Source organism: Apis florea, unplaced genomic scaffold (assembly GCF_048593485.1).
Source record: "Apis florea isolate Af1SG1 unplaced genomic scaffold, ASM4859348v1 contig_2293_pilon, whole genome shotgun sequence".
Classification (NCBI taxonomy): Eukaryota; Metazoa; Arthropoda; class Insecta; order Hymenoptera; family Apidae; genus Apis; species Apis florea.
Genome location: NW_028256554.1, coordinates 1,146,423 through 1,163,649, shown reverse-complemented (window position 1 = coordinate 1,163,649; position 17,227 = coordinate 1,146,423). Strand labels below are relative to the sequence as shown.

General features: G+C 41.1%; 1 protein-coding gene across 1 annotated transcript in view; it reads left to right on the top strand.

Moving 5' to 3' along the window:
- shot (dystonin-like protein short stop) overlaps positions 1-17,227 on the top strand; it is a 68,099-nt gene that overhangs the window by 48,835 nt on the left and 2,037 nt on the right. Inside the window, exons 24-39 of the mRNA XM_086903801.1 lie at positions 32-43; positions 1,210-3,340; positions 3,403-3,650; positions 4,477-4,551; positions 4,969-5,140; positions 5,254-5,371; positions 5,455-5,684; positions 5,805-5,922; positions 7,456-7,518; positions 9,009-9,160; positions 13,419-13,581; positions 14,143-14,280; positions 14,656-14,839; positions 15,353-15,415; positions 16,293-16,412; positions 16,880-16,939. Coding sequence (XP_086759927.1) covers positions 32-43; positions 1,210-3,340; positions 3,403-3,650; positions 4,477-4,551; positions 4,969-5,140; positions 5,254-5,371; positions 5,455-5,684; positions 5,805-5,922; positions 7,456-7,518; positions 9,009-9,160; positions 13,419-13,581; positions 14,143-14,280; positions 14,656-14,839; positions 15,353-15,415; positions 16,293-16,412; positions 16,880-16,939 — 4,047 coding nt within the window. The remainder of the gene's footprint in view (positions 1-31; positions 44-1,209; positions 3,341-3,402; positions 3,651-4,476; positions 4,552-4,968; positions 5,141-5,253; positions 5,372-5,454; positions 5,685-5,804; positions 5,923-7,455; positions 7,519-9,008; positions 9,161-13,418; positions 13,582-14,142; positions 14,281-14,655; positions 14,840-15,352; positions 15,416-16,292; positions 16,413-16,879; positions 16,940-17,227) is intronic.

Below are 17,227 nucleotides of genomic sequence, written 5' to 3'. Positions count from 1 at the left end.
TTTTCCGCGCCGGTGTTTCCTGAACGCATAGGAGTCTGACAAGGCAAGTCAACCTCTCTCTCTCTCTCTGTTGTTGTAACAGTATGTAGTTAGAGCATGGCTTACACTCTTGTTATTATTATTATTATAATTTTTTTATAATACGTATTATTACCCTCGATTTATAACCTTCGAGTATATATATATATATAATAGATCCAGATTATTGGAATGCCACAGGTTATAAAACCCCATATCCCCCTTTAATCGTATATAATATATCCGTAACACAGTCATCCCAGTTAAGATCGAATGAATTGGATTTCCTTTAACATCGTCCGTTGGAATTCGAACAGTGTTTTTGGTCAGCGAACGTATTGTACATATACCTTGCCCTGCATGTCTGCCTTGGCTGTTGCCTGGCTCGTGACGTGCCTGTTCTACTTACACGTATTGTACCGTAGGTATATATATATATATAATATAGTTCATCGTTGAAAAAAAGTCTCGTGGCAGACGGTACAGGAGCAAGAGGGGCCTTTCGTCTTATCTTCACATTTTACACGCTTCGTTGACGCCACGCGCTAGTAGGAAAGAGCTACAATAATTCGAATAATTTCAAAATTATTTTACGTTCAATACGAAATTACAATCGTTTATAAAATTATTAAGTTTATTAGAAGTAACGATAGAAGAGCTATATATATATTCAAAATCGTAAAAATTAGTTTTATAATCGATACGTTATTAGAAATATTCTGAATTCTATGACTATGTCATTTTATTGTCCCTCTCTGTCGCGATCGAATTAATACGCGCGAGAAACCACGCTGCTCGTATTAACCGCCAGACTTTTTTTCCACCAGTGAACATTAAACTTGAGTATCGCGACGTGTTTCCTTTCTTTTGAATCGTTATCAGGAGGAATTACTTACGATTCCCTTCAAGATGATCTCGTTCGATGATACGTAAAAGCGAATAATAATAGCATTCGATGGAAGATTCGATCAATTCGGATTTGAGTAATTCCTTCGACGATTCCCCCGTATCGATCCCCTTCCCAAGTAGATCTCGTCGAGCTCGTTAACATCGATTGTAATGAATCTTAAACACGCTTTCTCACACGACGCTGTGAGTACAGCACAACAACAACAACAACAACAACAATAATAATAATACTTCCTTCTTCTCGAAGAAGAAATCACGATCTTTCCTCCGCCACGATTGCAGGCAAGCCGCGGAATTAACGGAGAGGACGTCGTCGGAGCAAGCGGCGGCCATCAAAGAGCCGCTGGGCGCTGTGAACAAACGATGGGACGGACTTCTTCGCGGCCTGGTGGAGAGGCAGAGATTACTGGAGAACGCGTTGCTCCGCCTCGGCCAATTCCAACACGCGTTGGACGAGCTGCTGGTGTGGATCGAGAAAACGGACGACACGTTGGACAACTTGAAGGCGGTCGCCGGCGATCCTCAGGTGATAGAGGTCGAGTTAGCCAAGCTGAAGGTGTTGGTGAACGACATCCAGGCCCATCAGACGAGCGTGGACACGTTGAACGACGCGGGCAGGCAACTGATCGAGGACGGGAAGGGAACGGCCGAGGCCTCGACCACCGCGGAGAAGCTCGGCACGTTGAATCGCCGTTGGCGCGATCTGCTGCAGCGCGCCGCCGACCGCCAACGCGAGTTGGAGGACGCTTTGAGGGAGGCGCAGTCGTTCACCGCCGAGATCCAGGATCTGTTGTCGTGGCTGGGCGACGTGGACAACACTATAGTCGCCTCGAAGCCGGTCGGCGGTTTGCCGGAAACGGCCACCGAGCAGCTCGAGCGTTTCATGGAGGTGTACAACGAGTTGGAGCAGAGCCGGTCCAAGGTCGAGACCGTTCTCCAACAGGGTCAGGAGTACTTGAAGCGCGCCGACACGAGCAGCGCGGGGGGATTGAGCCACAATTTGAGGACGTTGAAGCAACGTTGGGACAACGTGACAGCTCGCGCCAACGACAAGAGGATCAAGCTCGAGATCGCGTTGAGGGAGGCGACCGAGTTCCACGACGCCCTCCAATCGTTCGTCGACTGGCTGACCAACGCGGAAAAGATCCTCACGAATTTGAAACCTGTCTCGAGGGTGATGGAGACGATCCTCGGCCAGATAGAGGAGCACAAAGCGTTCCAGAAGGACGTGGGCGTCCACCGCGAGACCATGCTCAACCTGGACAAGAAGGGGACCCATTTGAAGTACTTCTCCCAGAAGCAGGACGTGATACTGATCAAGAACTTGTTGATAAGCGTGCAACACAGGTGGGAGAGGGTCGTCTCGAAGTCGGCCGAGAGGACGAGGGCGTTGGACCACGGTTACAAGGAGGCGAGGGAGTTCCACGACGCTTGGTCGAGCCTGATGAATTGGCTCGACGAAACGGAGAAGGTACTGGACGAGGTGGCAGGGGACGGGGCAGGGCTCGGAGGCAACGATCCGGAGAGGATCAAGGCAAGGTTGAACAAGCATCGCGAGCTGCAGAAGGCGCTGAGCGCGAAGCAGGGCGTGTACGACGCGACCATGAAGAGCGGCAAGTCGTTGAAGGACAAGGCGCCGAAGAGCGACGAGGCCCCGTTGAAGGAGTTGTTGAACGAGTTGAAGAACAAGTGGACGACTGTGTGCGGCAAGTGCGTGGACAGGCAGAGGAAGCTCGAGGAGGCGTTGCTGTTCTCGGGCCAGTTCAAGGACGCCGTCCAAGCGTTGCTCGAATGGTTGGTCAAGTCCGAGAAGCAGTTGGCCAACACCGGTCCCCTTTTCGGGGACCTAGACACGGTGACCAACCTGGTCGAGCAGCACAAAACCTTCGAGAAGGATCTCGAGTCGAGGGCCTCACAGATGGAGTCGGTGATCAGGACGGGGCGCGAGCTTCTCGACAAGGCGACGCCGGACGACGCTGCTGCGATCGGCTCCCAATTGGCAGAGTTGAACGATCTTTGGGACACGGTGACCAGGCTGTCGTCTGAGAAGACGGGGCGGCTCGAGGCCGCTCTCAGGGAGGCTGAACGGCTGCACAAGGCCGTCCACGTGCTTCTCGAGTGGTTGAGCGACGCAGAGATGAAGCTGAGATTCGCCGGACAGTTGCCCGAGGACGAGCAGGAGAGCAGGAACCAGTTGATGGAGCACGAGAAGTTTTTGAGGGAGTTGCGCGCGAAAGAGGTGGAGAAGGAGCAGACGTTGGAGTTGGCCCAGTCGATCCTCGCCAAAGCACACCCGGACGGCGCTTTGGTCATCAAACATTGGATAACGATCATTCAGTCGAGATGGGAGGAGGTTTCCACGTGGGCCCAGCAAAGGAATCAGAGGCTCGAGAATCACATGCGTGGACTTCAGGTGAGTAATTTTTCTCCTTCGAATCTTTCGTTTATTTATTCGTGTTATATATTATATCCCAGGATTTGGACAATCTTTTGGAGGAGTTGTTGTCGTGGTTGGAAGGTTTGGAGAACACTTTGAACGCCCTCGAGGCCGAGCCTCTGCCTGACGACAAAGCCACTCTGGAAATGTTGATCGGAGAGCACAGAGAATTTATGGAGAACACGAGCCGTAGACAGGACGAGGTGGATCGCGTGTGCAAGGCCAGACAGATCAAATCCGCGAAAGACACGAAGAAGATAACGAAGGCTAAGTCGCCCGCGCCAACGTACGTTCACGTTCCTTTCTTTCTTTCTTTTCCCCGTTCTTTTTTTTTTTTTTTTTTAGTTCCAATTTTTTAGCGAGATCGCACCAAGGATCACGCTCGTTCGAGGTAGATGAAAAGCCAAAAAAAAAAAAAAGAAAAAAAAACGATACTCGCCGATATCCGCTTCTCTCGATATTAATTTAAAAATAACCGAATCGAATAACTCTGTTCCTTTTTTTTTTTTTTTTTCCGTTTGTTTTTCGTTTGCGTACGCTTTGTCGTTTGAAAAATTACACTTGCCCGTGCATGTGTTTGATACTCTTCCAATTGTATATTTATTTTTTCCTTTTTTTTTTTTTTTTTTTTTTTTTAATCTCTCTGTTGCGTGAAAGATTTTCTGTTAACGAGTCAAGTGCAGGCGTCCACGCACGAGGGGAACGAGTTGGGATCGACAGAAAGGTGCGTTCAGGCGAGTAAAACGGGGAGAAATAAAAAAAAAATCGGTTGTTTCGTTTCGTAGTGGCAGCATGCAGATATATAGCGTATCTTTGAATTTGAATGAAACGAAAGCTCGAGCCGCGTCCAAAGCGTACACTTTACGAACTTTGTCGAGAATAGGCTGCTATATATGTACGGCGGTTACGCTTGGTTATCACGTTGGAATAGATTTCGAACGATCTAGAACGCGGCCTATTCTCCTTTCCTTTCCCCCTGTTTTCCCGTTTGCTCGTTCGACGAGGTAACTCGAGGATCGATCATGGCTGACGCACGATCGATTTCGATGCACGACTTCGATTAGTTCCGCGAGTATCCGGTAGAGAGTGATGTGACGCATGTTCCTGTTTAGCCGAGCCAGCCCAGGTCGTGAGAGAACGCCCGATTCGTTGCCGCACATCGGCCCACGCTTCCCACCTAAAGGAAGGTTCGTCACGTCCACATCCTTACTTCCATTCTTTCTAATCAGTGCTTCGCTTTTAACCCCTTTTATAAAATACTACTTTTTTTTTTTTTTTTCATTTATCTTTCTTTACAGTTTTATCAATCACATTCAATGAAACTACGATTCAATTTATTTGGTAAATTCATCGTTTGTTCTTTCTCTTTCTCTTTCTCTGTTTCGAGAATCTTTGTTCTCTCTTTTATTCGTTAAGTTTCAAAGAGTTATTTTAGAGAAGATATATAAGGATCGTTTTTAATGATTTATAATATATTTTCTTTTTTTTTTATCGTTCATACACTTTCTTTGCCTCTCATGCTTTGTTTACACGTAACATCATCGTTCCCGCACGATGAGAAAGAACGAAAACGTGTTGACGCAATTTTCTTGTTCGATGTATAGCAAAGGCGCCGAACCCGAGTTCCGTAGCCCGAGAGTGAAACTTTTGTGGGACAGATGGAGACACGTTTGGATGTTGGCTTGGGAACGTCAACGCCGTCTACAGGATAAATATAATTACATACAAGAATTGGACCGAGTCGCGAACTTCAGCTGGGAGGATTGGCGTAAGAGGGTAAGGATGACAAGGATAGTTATTATTTTTCAATTTTCCATTAGTTTCTATTCAAATTGACAAATTAAATTTTTCTTTTTTTTTTTTTTTTCGTCTTCGTTCGTTCACTTCAGTTCCTGAAGTTCATGAATCACAAGAAGTCCAGGCTGACGGATCTCTTCAGAAAGATGGATAAGAACAACGACGGTTTGATTCCACGCGAGGATTTCATCCAAGGAATCATGAATACCAGTGAGTTCTCTGTTTCAACTTTGTTGCAAATATTTAATGATTGAAAACGACACGTTGAATTGATACAATTTAATTTTTTATAGAATTTGAGACTTCGAGGTTAGAAATGGGAGCTGTCGCGGATTTGTTCGACCAACATGGCGAAGGATTGATAGATTGGAAGGAGTTCATCGCAGCTTTGAGACCAGATTGGGAAGAACGTAGGACGTACAACGATACGGATAAGATCCATGATGAAGTGAAACGATTGGTGATGCTCTGTACTTGTCGACAGAAATTCCGCGTGTTTCAAGTTGGCGAAGGAAAATATAGGGTATACAGATATATCTGAAAATTGATTTTCATTTTTTTCGATTATTAAACGTTATACATATATTTTATTGTTCGCGTTTTAACTATTTTAATTTCGATGTTTTTCTTTTCGCGGTTACAGTTCGGGGACAGTCAAAAATTGCGATTGGTACGAATTCTACGATCGACCGTAATGGTACGAGTCGGTGGTGGTTGGGTAGCTTTGGACGAATTTTTATTAAAAAATGATCCTTGCCGCGGTAAGTGTTTCATCCATTTATTCTATCTAATTTTCTTTCTCTCTATTCCGTTACCGTCGTTCTATATATACATATATAAAATATTTCCGTCGGAATCGATGAGTTCGAAATTAGTCCAATTTTGAATGACTTTTTTTTTTGCCGTAACAATTTTATCAGTACATCTTTAAATTTTTCCCTCGACCGTTCCGTTTCGTCTTCCCTGTTTGCCTTTGAACGCGAAATTAATCGACCGATTTAAAAAGAACCAAAAAAAAAAAAAAAAAAAATAAAATTTCACCGTCCCCCAACCCCCTGTCCCCATCCAATGAGGCAGCTAAACGCGTTTATATTTTCTTTATCGACTAAACAACGCGTGTGGGATTGAATTAATCGTATGTGTGTTTTTTTTTTTTTTGTTTGATTTGAGATATCTTCACTAACGTTAACATATGCTTCTTACCTTGAGTTTTTGTTATTTGCGTTTTGCTCAGTTTACTAAAAACCGTTACTTAAATCAAAGAGAAGGGAAAGAAATGCAATTCAATTCGCTTTCCGCTGCCTCGGTTAATAAATATATTTTCGCGATCATTGAAAATTAAAACTAAAAGAAAAAAAAAAAAATTTCATTCATCAAATTGTCTCACTAACGAACCCTCATCGACTCTCTTTCTCGCGCCGATCATTCATTTTCTCTTCATTGCGTCGCATTTTCGTTGGTGGAATATATATATATATATATATACACACACACACACATATATAAAGTATATATGTATATATATATATATATTCATCTACATTTAGTATACGTGTCGATCTCAGCTCCTGAGGTACAAAGTGTGAGCGTGACTAATCATTAACCGTAATACTCTGGACGAGTATTTTAACATCGTGTATACGTGTATATACGAGCAAGAGAAGAAAGCGTGTGCTCGTTAGTTGCAACCTCCTCTTCGCGTATAATATTTTTTACCTTAAGTACTCGCTAAGTTTTCGTTTCAGCTTGATCATTAACCCCTCACAATCATCACGAACGAATCTTCGTTCCACGAATTAATTTTTAAACTTGTTTATTTTTTTTTTTTTTTACATTATTACAATTTTTGCCAGTTAGCCATTCCGTTCTATCCTTGTTTCTGCAAAGCAAGTTCGTGGAACTCGATCGTTCGGTTATACTATATCATAATAACGATCGTAAATGTGAATTTTTTTCGTAATTCAGGAAGAATTATTTTCGCTTTGAATCATTAATCATGTATACGTATCAGTTTACTAATAATCGCCGACCGAATAATCATCCTCTGCCAATTCCCTCGCTTCCCTTGATTGAATAACAATTTTCTCCGTCTCCATCGAGACATCTCATCAATTTATTAAGCACAATTTTATCTCGACGTATTACCTACCTCCGACATTGTTATTACGTGTACATTTTTTTCAATCACGCATCGAGTTTATTAAATATTGCATGCCTTCGTAATATTTTCTATTAAATAAATTAATAAATGGACCAGTTCAAGTCCTATCTCAAATCGTAATTAACTCGTCAAGTTTTTCTAATGCCGATACCGGACCCTAACAAACCGGAACAACACGAGGGTTGGTGTCCGCTCGGTGAGAATCTTTTTATATGGGAATAATTGCAATTCGTGGCCCGTGCGTTGTATTTTTCTCTCTCTCTCTCTCTCTCTTCGTTCTTTTTTCGTGAGAAAACAAATTGCGAAAAATTTTCGTAAATGTTTCTATCTCGTTATCTCGTACTGGCCACGAAATGAACGTTATATCCTGCATGGTACGTGTTTTTTTTGTACATGTGTTACGTACGTTTGCTTTCCCGCAACGAGTTCCAAGTTTTTTTCTTGTGTATCTGTTAGTTCGTTTTCGCGTGTGTATTAATATAAATACTGGCATGCAAGACAAGTCGTATTTCGAGTCGAGTCTAACAGAGAATCTTTTGAAAAAAGGAGCTCGCGTAGATTTTTACTTGACAATTAATCGATTGATTAAATTAGTATGGTCTAACCTCTCACGAGTCATTTTCCTCCTTTCATCACACGGCAAAAGATGAACGAGATCCATTTCATGAACGTCGTGTCGATTTTCTTTTTTACCCGCGTATAACGAGACATTTCGTTCAATCTCTTACTTAAACGACGTCGTCGAAACTCGACTCGCATTATTAATCGGGAAACGTAAATAGAGAGTTTGAAACGAATGTTTTTGAACGAGTCGACTAGTTGACTTTCGACGCCGTCGCGATTCGCATGCCATCTGACGGATCATTTTCACGTCACGAGAATAGCTGGTATATAAAGGGGAACCATAGTTGGATCGAACGAAATGAAAGCGGTTTATTTTAAAAAAGAAAATATTCTTCGACATTTATTTATATACCGCGATTTTACTTACCTCTTAATTACTCATCTCTCTCTATTATCGGACGAATATTCTATAATACAACACTGTATTTTTTTTTCTCTTTTTTTGTTCCATTGTACACTCGCACATGACATACCGCGTGCGCCGCTATTATCATTGCCTCTCCGTTAATCGCCACAACTATTTAACCTTTGCTGTTACTGCTGTATAATGATACCATTCTCTATTCTCTCTCTCTCTCTCTTTCTCTCTTTCTACTTCAATTTTCTCTTTGCACGATAACACAACACCTTACTACGATAAAACTCGATTCTTAAATTCTTTGATACATCGCTATTGATAACGCGCATGATTATATTCGATATATAACGCCGCTCTTACATATATATATACATATATATATATACATATCCGATCGCTTTACATATTCTTGTATATCTCTGATCGCTCTGATTTACACTATGTTTCCTCTGCTATTTCTCTCTCGGCTATCCATTAAATACACGCTCTCTGTATATCATCGTTACTTTCTTCTTTTCTCTACGCTCGTTACTCTCTCTTTCTTTTTCTTTCTCTCTCTTTGTCTACATATATATATAAAAAAAAAAAACATTGCCAATGCGCCCCGCCCTGCCCCCCTCGCCCTTGTTATTATTTCGCCACCCCGCAATACATGTCCCGTAACTGGCTTTCCTTCTAACTTGCGTGCACGCAACACACTGTAGCCAAGGGAAGAACGAATATCGAGCTGCGAGAGCAATTCATATTGGCGGACGGGGTCAGCCAGACAATGACGGCGTTCAGATCGAAGCCGAGCCCTACCTCCACGTTGCAGCGTACTCATATCTCATCCGCGAGTGCCGGACCCATCACCAAGGTAACGAATGTGTGTGTGTCACCATTCTCTTCTCTTTCCCTTCGATCGATCTTACGATTTTATTTATCGTATTATTCGAAACAGAGCTGCGAATCTCGTTGGATAATACGTTAAGGGGGATCGATCTTAGGGGGAGGGGGGAAACTTGAGGCCTCTTTCACGTAGATACGAACGAATTTTTTTTATCTATTTTACAATTAAGAGTAGATACGTTAATTGTTTTCGACAATTTTTAGTTATCCGCGTGGACGAGGCCTCGTTCTAAAAAAACTCTCTTTCTGTCCATCGTGTCGCGTGCCTCGAGTCACTCAAGGTCGATTCGAGAAAAATATAAACGCAAATATTGGATCGTTCGTTGAGATCCGTTCACCCGCCGGAAAGCCGATCGATGCACCATGGGAATCACGTTGTTTTCGATGTTTCCTTGGTTCTCGATATCGATCGCACGCATCCTTTCGTTTCTATTTCTATCTCTCTCTCTCTCTCTCTTTCTCTCTGACTTATCTTCGCTTTGCCCGGTTCTTTTCTCTTCTCTCTCTCTCTCTCTTTCTCTCTGGTCTTTCGGCTAGCTCAATCCGATCTCGACAGTCACTCGTATCGAGGTAAGTAACCGCCTGACCTGACCTTGAAGGAAATCAGGGATTATTTTGTTTTTTTCTCTTCGATCCTGTGGAAATTTGTATTTTTTTTATTTCTCATATTTTTTTTTTTACTTTTTTTTTTTTTTTTAATCCTCGCATGCGAGCATGCCACGCTTTCGATACGGTAGCAATCGCCCCGCACCTAGAGCTACCTTATATATATATATACATACAGCCCAGCCAATGCACCTTCGAGGTAGTGCGCTTTCGATCATCCCCTTCGTCCATCATTTTCGAATCCTCACTCCGAAGAGATCACCCCGTTTGGTTCTCAGTTTTCCCTTCAAATGTGTCCTCCACTGTATGATCCCATTAGCTATAGCAGCCACGCTGCGAATGAATGCGCCTTCGAAATTCAAGTTCTCGGGATTCATCAAGTTCACGGGTCGTGCAGCGAATCGGAAATCGAATCCCTTCCGGCGCCGCTTCGTCCCGCCGAGGAAGAATCACAGAGTAGCTCACCTCAGGAGATGCGATTTCACGAGATTCTATTTCTTCTTCTTTTTTTTTCTCTCTCCTTTTTTTTTATACATATATATATATTTCTTATCGTTTGTTTCTCTCTGTTGTTTTTTTTAATTTTAATTTTAATTTATCTTTCTATTATCCGTCAGATTCCGTACGTTGAATCTTTCGAATCCGACGGCTCGAACGTAGCCGTCGTTGATCTCTTGATAATCTTATTATCGAACATTGGTGGAGCTTTCGAACAAGCGTATCGAGAAGATCGAAAGCTCTACACGTTCGTTCGATCGTGGATCAAAAAAGAAAAAAAAGAAAAAGAAAAAACGGTAATCTCGCAATACAACAAGACCGGTGTATTCCTAAACTTTTCGTTTATGGTATAGCGGAGGAGTTTATGAGCCAGCTGACGCCGATTTTTGAGAGTTTGAGGCAAAAGGAGGACCTCCCGTGCTCGTATCCCCTCCACATGCACGCCCCCTCTTATCATTGGGTAAATAAGAAAAAAAGAAAAAACTCTGTCTATACTCTTTTAATTTCTGCTGTTTTGATGGTGTGATGTGACGTGTTTGTATATCGATTACCATTATTCATATATCGATTTAATTATTTCTTTTTTTATTTTTACTTTATTCTTTCCATCTCTAGTTTTCTTTCCTCTTCTTCGTTACATTATATTTCCTTTTTTTTTTTCTTTTTTAGTTAGTTCTTTTCTAGTAATTGGGTGATTTCTCTCTCTCTCTCTCTCTCTCTCTCTCTCTCTCTCTCTCGAGTTGTGCGCTTGTCACGTGTGTACCCCCTCCCTTTGCATCGTATCACGACCAATGGAAACGTTGTTCACGATCTCGACGCCCGTACATCTCGTACCATCGTTTTCTTTTCTCTCTCTTCGAGTTTTGCGCTATGCCTGCTGTCGCCGCCGACACACGATTCGATTATCGCGACGATTATCGCCCCCCTCCCCTCCCTCGGCTCATTCCATCAAAGCTTTATAAATCGGAGAAATCATCCGTGCATGCGTTAGAATTTTTCGTGTAGTTTTAGTTTTTCTCGTATAAGCGCGCGTTGCTCGTGAGAATACACGTGAAAATGCGCATGCCCGCCGCGTCTCTCCTCGAACGCGGTGAGATGAGATATAATTTTTCGTTCGATTCGAATAATTCGCACGGGGGGAGGGGGGGGGGTTTCGATCTCTTTTCTCTCTCTCTCTCTTTCTCTCTTTTGTTTCTCGTTTCATCCACGCGCTCGTCCACTCGCCTGTTCAAATTCGTCACTTCTCGAATTTAATTTATCTTACGCATAGGATGCCTCTCGAATAATTCTCCCATCCCCCCCCCCCACCCCCTCTATCGAAGGACGAGCAACGATCGGTATCCTCGACTTGTTCGACGTGGAAATTCCTTCTGGAAATTTTTGTATCGTATACGATTTTGCATGCCGAGTCGATCGGCATGATTCCTTTCTTTGCGAATGATCGACGATTTATTTAATGTTATTTAATGCTCGATTCGTTGTTGACCCCCGGATCGAGAAGGGGTCGGGAGTGCCGAACGTTGAAGTATATATATATGTAGATAGTTTTCTTTTTTTTGCGGATTCGCGGACAGTGTACGGGTGAAATGTAAAGAAAAAAAACTACTCGATATTGTGCATAACGATCTCTCCTGTATTGCTGTATTGGTGCGTGCAATAGTGGCGTTGATCGGAGATACTTCGAATCACCATAAGCTACTCTATCTGTCCCAACTTCCTCTGGTAAGTTTGCATGCGTCTCTCTCTCTCTCTCTCTCTCTCTCTCTCTCTTCTTTTCTTCACTCCATTTAATAAGACAAGGTTGTGAGAATATTTTATTCTCTTCCGAATGTCGAGCAATCTGTCATCCGTGATCTTTTTTTTTTCCTTTCTTTCTTCTCTTTCTCTCTCTCTTTCTCTGTTTTTCTCTCTGTTTCACACTTTTTCCTTCGACAGATCGATCGGTTTCTGAAAATTCGAAACGAGAAATTCGGTGGCGTTGAAAGGTTGTAAACGGACGACCGAAATGAAGAAAAGGAAAAAGAATTATTCTAAGGGATACGCGACGCTGAAGGATCGATTTCTTTTTTTTTTTTTTTAATTAACTCTGCGCTCGACGATAATTTCGTGATGAGTTCGTAATTGGAGATAAAGAAATGAAGAACGTATTCGCGAATCAATACTGCGCTCTTATCGATCCGGAGATCACGGAAATCCAGCAATGAATCGTTCGAGTAGTGCCGCATAGTGGTTCGAATAATGGAAGCAAATTGGACGAAATTATGAGAAACGGATGATAGGGAAAAAATACTTGTTAAAGAAAATCGGCCGTTCAGAGATTGAAAGGAATAGAAAAATTGCCAGCTAGGAATATTATTATTATTGCTTATTTCTTTAAAATATAATTAATTGAACAACGATGGAAATGCATATAATATAAGATAGCTTAAAATTAATCCATAAATATCGATGGCTAGATCAAAGTATCCGTTAAGTGGCGAGCGTTTGATTAAAATTAATTTCAATATATTTTTTGCAGTTTTGAGCAGAATCAAATATGGCGAGATGAAAAGAAAAGTAAAAAGTTTCTACTTTTTCTTATCGTAGAACGATGTGGAGCGTTTCTAATATAAAGTAATTGCTCAACTTTTAAATTAAAAACGATTTAAATTAAAATAAAAATAAATATAATATTCTCGAGATTTTACAAAATTGAAATTTAAACGCTTTTTAAAGTATATTCGCAGAATATTTCTACCGATAAAAAACCTGACCGATCACTTCTCTACCATTATATTTTGTTTAATTTGTAAAACTCTTTAAAAAAAGAAAAATTAATTTAAACATCACGATCGAAACAATTGTCTCCTATACACATTCGAAAATGAATTTTCTCAATTAATTAACGTACAATTATTCGAACCACGAGTTAAAAGTCTGCTCTCGAGCGCGCAAAGAGTTCGCCATTCCTTCCGCCTCGCGACTCGACGCGATCTCAACGTTTCAACCAACATCACTCTTTCTATCTCTCTCTCTTTCTCTCTCTATCTATCTGTCCGTTTGCGTCACTACTCTGCCTCCTCTCAAGTAGAACGCATCATCCTGTGTGTTCGTTTACCCGAGCTCGATTTTTTGTCGCGTAGGTAAGGGAACGAAGCGCGCGAAGCGTTCCAATGGGACAATCGCGAGCGTCCCGCTCCTCGCTCAGCGCCGGAACGCCGGACAGCCTGAGCGACAACGAGAGTTCCTTCAAAATTGCCTCGGCGAGGAAATCGAGCACACCGTACAGAAGCACAATGACACCTGGTAAGCAACGTTTTGGTCGATAATTTTAACCCCTCCCCTTGCCATTTAGCTCGACGAAATTCGAGACCAGCGGTAGAGGTCAACTTGGTAAACAGATCAGAGTGATGCTCGAAAACAAAGTTGCAATACGAGTCGAAATATAGAAATAAATGTCGTTTGTTTTACGCGATACTGCTCTTGTAAACAATAATTCGTTTTTTGCTTTTATATATTATAAATCTATTATTTTTTAATAAACGACAAGTAACTGTTTCAAAAAGTAACAATATTTTGATAGAAATTACAGTATTCGAGTGTGCCTTTGTTCTAAGGAATGTAACAATACTACGCTTAAAAATAAATATTTTATATTATTATATTATTATATTATATAAAATTTAATTATAAGGAATGCTCACCTTGAATCAGTAGGCACAGTATGATATTTCCAAAAACATTTTGGTAAATGTAAAGCTACTTTACACTTCATAATGTTTACGTTTTTCAATTCACGAGTCAGACTCATTCAAAAGGATTAAAAAATAATGGCTCGTGAACACGATTGGAAAATTTGTTTATTAGGAGGTAGCCGACCATCCTCGAGACCGGCCTCGAGACCGGCGTCCAGACCGACCAGCAGGCCCGGAAGTAGGCCGGCATCTCGACAAGGAAGCAAACCACCGAGTCGCTATGGATCCACTCAGTCGTTGGACAGCACCGGTAAGCGTTCGAACGAACGGCGAAATTTGATCCATTTGATCCGCTTGGATCGATGCGGCGATTTATATTATTATATTAATAAATTTACATTTATAGAGAATTAATAGAAAAAATTTGATACGTAAGATATTAAACCCTTTGCACTTGTAAGTCGCCATCCTATATTTTATTATCATACATATATGTATAATATAATATAATATAATATACAATATAATTATATTCTAAACCGTGAAATGGTTCGACCGACATTCTTCTTGTTTATGGCACTTGAATCGAAAGGCCAAGGATTAAGTTAAATCATCTCGACCGATCAAAAAAAAAAAAAAATCACGAATTATTTTTATATGTTTTTTCTTTTTTTTTTTTTCAAAGACGAGTCAACGAACGTGAGCCGTATTCCGCGAAGAACGGCGGTGAGCACGACGGGAAACACACCGACATCGAGCAGGCACAACAGCGTTTCAGGGAAACGACTTGGAACGCCTGTGAACGGGTCGAGTTCGCGGCCTCGAACACCCACAGGGCTTGTTAGCCCCGCAAGTGGTGTTCCATCCAGGTAACGTAGCCTTAATTTTAATAGCCGCACTTTCGGTGTGCTATTACCCGAGATGAGAAAAAGAGAAATTTTTATTGAGATGATTATCTGCGTACGACTAACTCGCATCTTGTTGATAAAAAGTTGAGACGAGTTTTTTGCCGCATCGTCGGTTCGATATAGATATAGATATAGACCGAGCATCAACTTACGATCGTACGTATCCTTGAACATGCATTTTCGTAATTTTCCCGATGATCTTGGAATGGATCGACGATTGTCGTGTGCAAGAGATGAAATATTTCTTATTTCCCCGGCATTTTTGATTTGATCCTTTGTATTTTCTTTTTCTTTTTTTGTTTCTTTATCTTTTTTTTTTTATTTTCTTCTTCTTTTTACTCGAAATTCGCGAGGAAGATTTTTTTTTTTTCTCTCTCCTTAGAATTTTAGAACCACGCCTGATTAACCATCTGGTTCTCACGTGTCGGTCAATAACGACGATTAACATAAATTTGGTTAATAACATTTTTTTAGGTTTGGCACAATCCATAGAGCTTCGAGCATTCCAACCCTGACTGGTGTCGGCACACCGATCAGGTAAACTGAATTAACGAATTATCGAAATTGACGGGGTAAAATTGGCGGGGATCTGGCTTTAGCTTTTCGTTCGCGGTATTCACGCCAAGGTGGTCCATCATCTAATCATCATTCTTCCAAATTCGCTTCGCAAACTCTTTTAACCCTTTCGGTCACGAATTGTTTAATCCTGGAAAAAAAGAATCATGGCTTTGTTAAACAGTTTTTTCAATTAAATTATGATTTTTCAATTGGATAAAATATCTCCGTGGAGGGGTAATAATGAAGGGTGTAATGTGTCTCCAAGTGAGAACATTACGTTCAAGTGGGTGCAGTACAAGTTGAAAATTCAAAGTACTCAAAAAGATTTTATTTCACCAAAATACACAAATTATATATGCACATTATAAAAATTTAGTTATTGACTCTATGTAAAGTAAGTTATTGAACTTTTGAAGACGATATAATAATCAAAAAAACAATTTTTGTTTCTGTCAACATATAAATGATTACATTTATATGTTACATTTTGCATAAAAAAATTTGGTTTTTCCTTTGCAACCTAGTCTCTTACACCTGTCAAATGATTTCCAAAATCTACCTATTTATTTAAATACACCAAGCATATTTATTCAATATGTCCTTATATGAGGATGCCATGGCCGAAAGGGTTAAAAGGAGTTGGGAAACACCTGATTTCGGTCAATGCTCGCGGCAATGGTGGAGGTGAATTAATTTTCTCATTTTTGTTCTTTCTCCTTTCGTTTCCTTTTTTTTTCTTTTTCGCGCAAAAAAGAAATTAAGAATATCGGTTATTATATTTATTATACGAAATAAGAGACGCGCACGATTCGAACCGATTATAAATAAACTGATTAATTGGATGGTGATGGTTTAGCCGCTCGAGGATACCCGTGTATGTGGGCACGGATATTAAATCCCCACAATCGACGACCAGCAATATTTCCACTCATTCTACGCAAAGCAACCACTCGACTGTTTCTACCGATTCTACCGGGTATGGCCCAACTTTTCTCCCCCACTTATTAACACCGAATGTAACTCTCTCTCTCTCTCTCTCTTCTCTACTTTTTTCTTTTCTTTTCTTTTCTGTTTGCACTCGCGTTGTGTGTCCACCATTCGCATGCGCAAACCAAGTATTCGTTTTTTCTCTCTCACACTCTTTCACTCTGTCCATCGCGTAAATTATTTCTCTTCTTTTAGTTTTAGAACGTAGCAGCAACGCTTCGAACGAAAGTCACAATCGTTCGTGAACGTGTCGTAAATACGTTCACCTTCGATTTTTCCGCGTTTTCTTTTTTTTTTTTTTTTTTTTTTTGCTTTGGACAGCGTCACAAGCTTTCACACTTCCAACATTATTGTATAAACGGCCGCATATTAACCATGCGCGCTCACCGCTTCTTCCTTCCACATCAATTATCGTATAATCCAATGTCGTGTTTGTTTATTTTTCTAACACCGTAGGAGCAGCTCGATGTGTACAAATTCAGCCACTAACACCTCGTCGGCCGTTAAGCAAGCTAGGTAATCATCGTTTCGGTTTTGACTTCATCCTTATCATTATTATTATTATTGTTGTTGTTGTTATTGTTATTATTGTTATTGTTATTATTATTATTGTTTTTATTATTATTATTGTTATTATTATTATTATTACGATACATAAATTGTGGGTTTTTGTTGTGCCGTGATCGCGCGTATATGTGAACCGGGGCAATAAAACTGGAGGGAGGAGGGGGGGATGTTCGATCGCGTATGATCGCGTACTCGTTCGCTAAAAAAAAAAAAAAAAAAAGAAATTGTCATCGAAAG